Source organism: Colobus angolensis, unplaced genomic scaffold, assembly GCF_000951035.1.
Source record: "Colobus angolensis palliatus isolate OR3802 unplaced genomic scaffold, Cang.pa_1.0 Scaffold148, whole genome shotgun sequence".
Lineage (NCBI taxonomy): Eukaryota > Metazoa > Chordata > Mammalia > Primates > Cercopithecidae > Colobus > Colobus angolensis.
In genome coordinates this window covers 3,528,548-3,529,360 of record NW_012114577.1, presented here as the reverse complement: position 1 = coordinate 3,529,360, position 813 = coordinate 3,528,548, and the positions used below count along the sequence as shown (strand labels likewise).

Sequence of the window (813 nt, the reverse complement as noted above, 5' to 3'; positions counted from 1 at the left end):
AACCTGGGTGCCAGAAGGTTGCGGTGAGCCGAGATCATGCCACTGCACTCCAGCCTGGGTGAAAGAGTGAGACTCCATCTCAAAAAAAAAAAAAAGAGCCCTAAGATCCAGTAATAACAACAGCAGCAGGGACAGCCACCACCCTCCCTGCTGCTGCCACTGCTGACCAGACCCAAGCGCTATGCTGATTTCTGGATTGTTTTCCTTTTTCACAGCAGAAAAACAGTGGCACAGCAGTCAGAGAGCTGTGTCATTGTGTACAAATGAACAAGTGGGAAATTACACCCAAGGCAGCCTCAATTCAAAATCCGTTTCATTGCACCCCATAATGCAACAGGGGTCATCAAACGTACACAAAACGTGGAAAAAGTTTCTTTACAAAAACAGCGGCATCACTCCAAAGCATGGGTTAGAAAGGAAATAATTTTAGGCAGGAACCAATTAGGAAGCTCTGCAAGAAGGTCAGGAACAAGGGAAGGACGGCAGAGAAGATGCGAAGAAAGGGATGACTCCAAACCCGGTCGCCAGCTACCCATGCCCAAATCCTGCCAGCTGCCCGGACTATTACAGCCCAAGAGCTAACAATGGGGTCTACCCTCGTAAACAGTCGCATTTCAACTGGTAATACGAGTACCTACAGGATAGCCTTGATTTTGCTGTGGCCGTCGCATCAAATGGAAGGGAAAAGAGTCAGGCTGCCAAAAATTCCAGACCCGGCAAACACCCTCCAGGTCCCCTCGGGCTCCTCCTCCACCCTTGGGGACACACCTGCATGATGGCTTCTGTAAACTGTTCCTCCGCTCCTCCTCCTCA

At 49.9% G+C, this 813-nt stretch overlaps 1 protein-coding gene across 1 annotated transcript in view; it reads right to left on the bottom strand.

The window, feature by feature from the left end:
- The window catches only part of TBCE (tubulin folding cofactor E), a 131,558-nt gene that overhangs the window by 33,058 nt on the left and 97,687 nt on the right, over window positions 1-813 (bottom strand). The window contains exon 5 of the mRNA XM_011935757.1: window positions 635-809. Coding sequence (XP_011791147.1) covers window positions 635-809 — 175 coding nt within the window. The remainder of the gene's footprint in view (window positions 1-634; window positions 810-813) is intronic.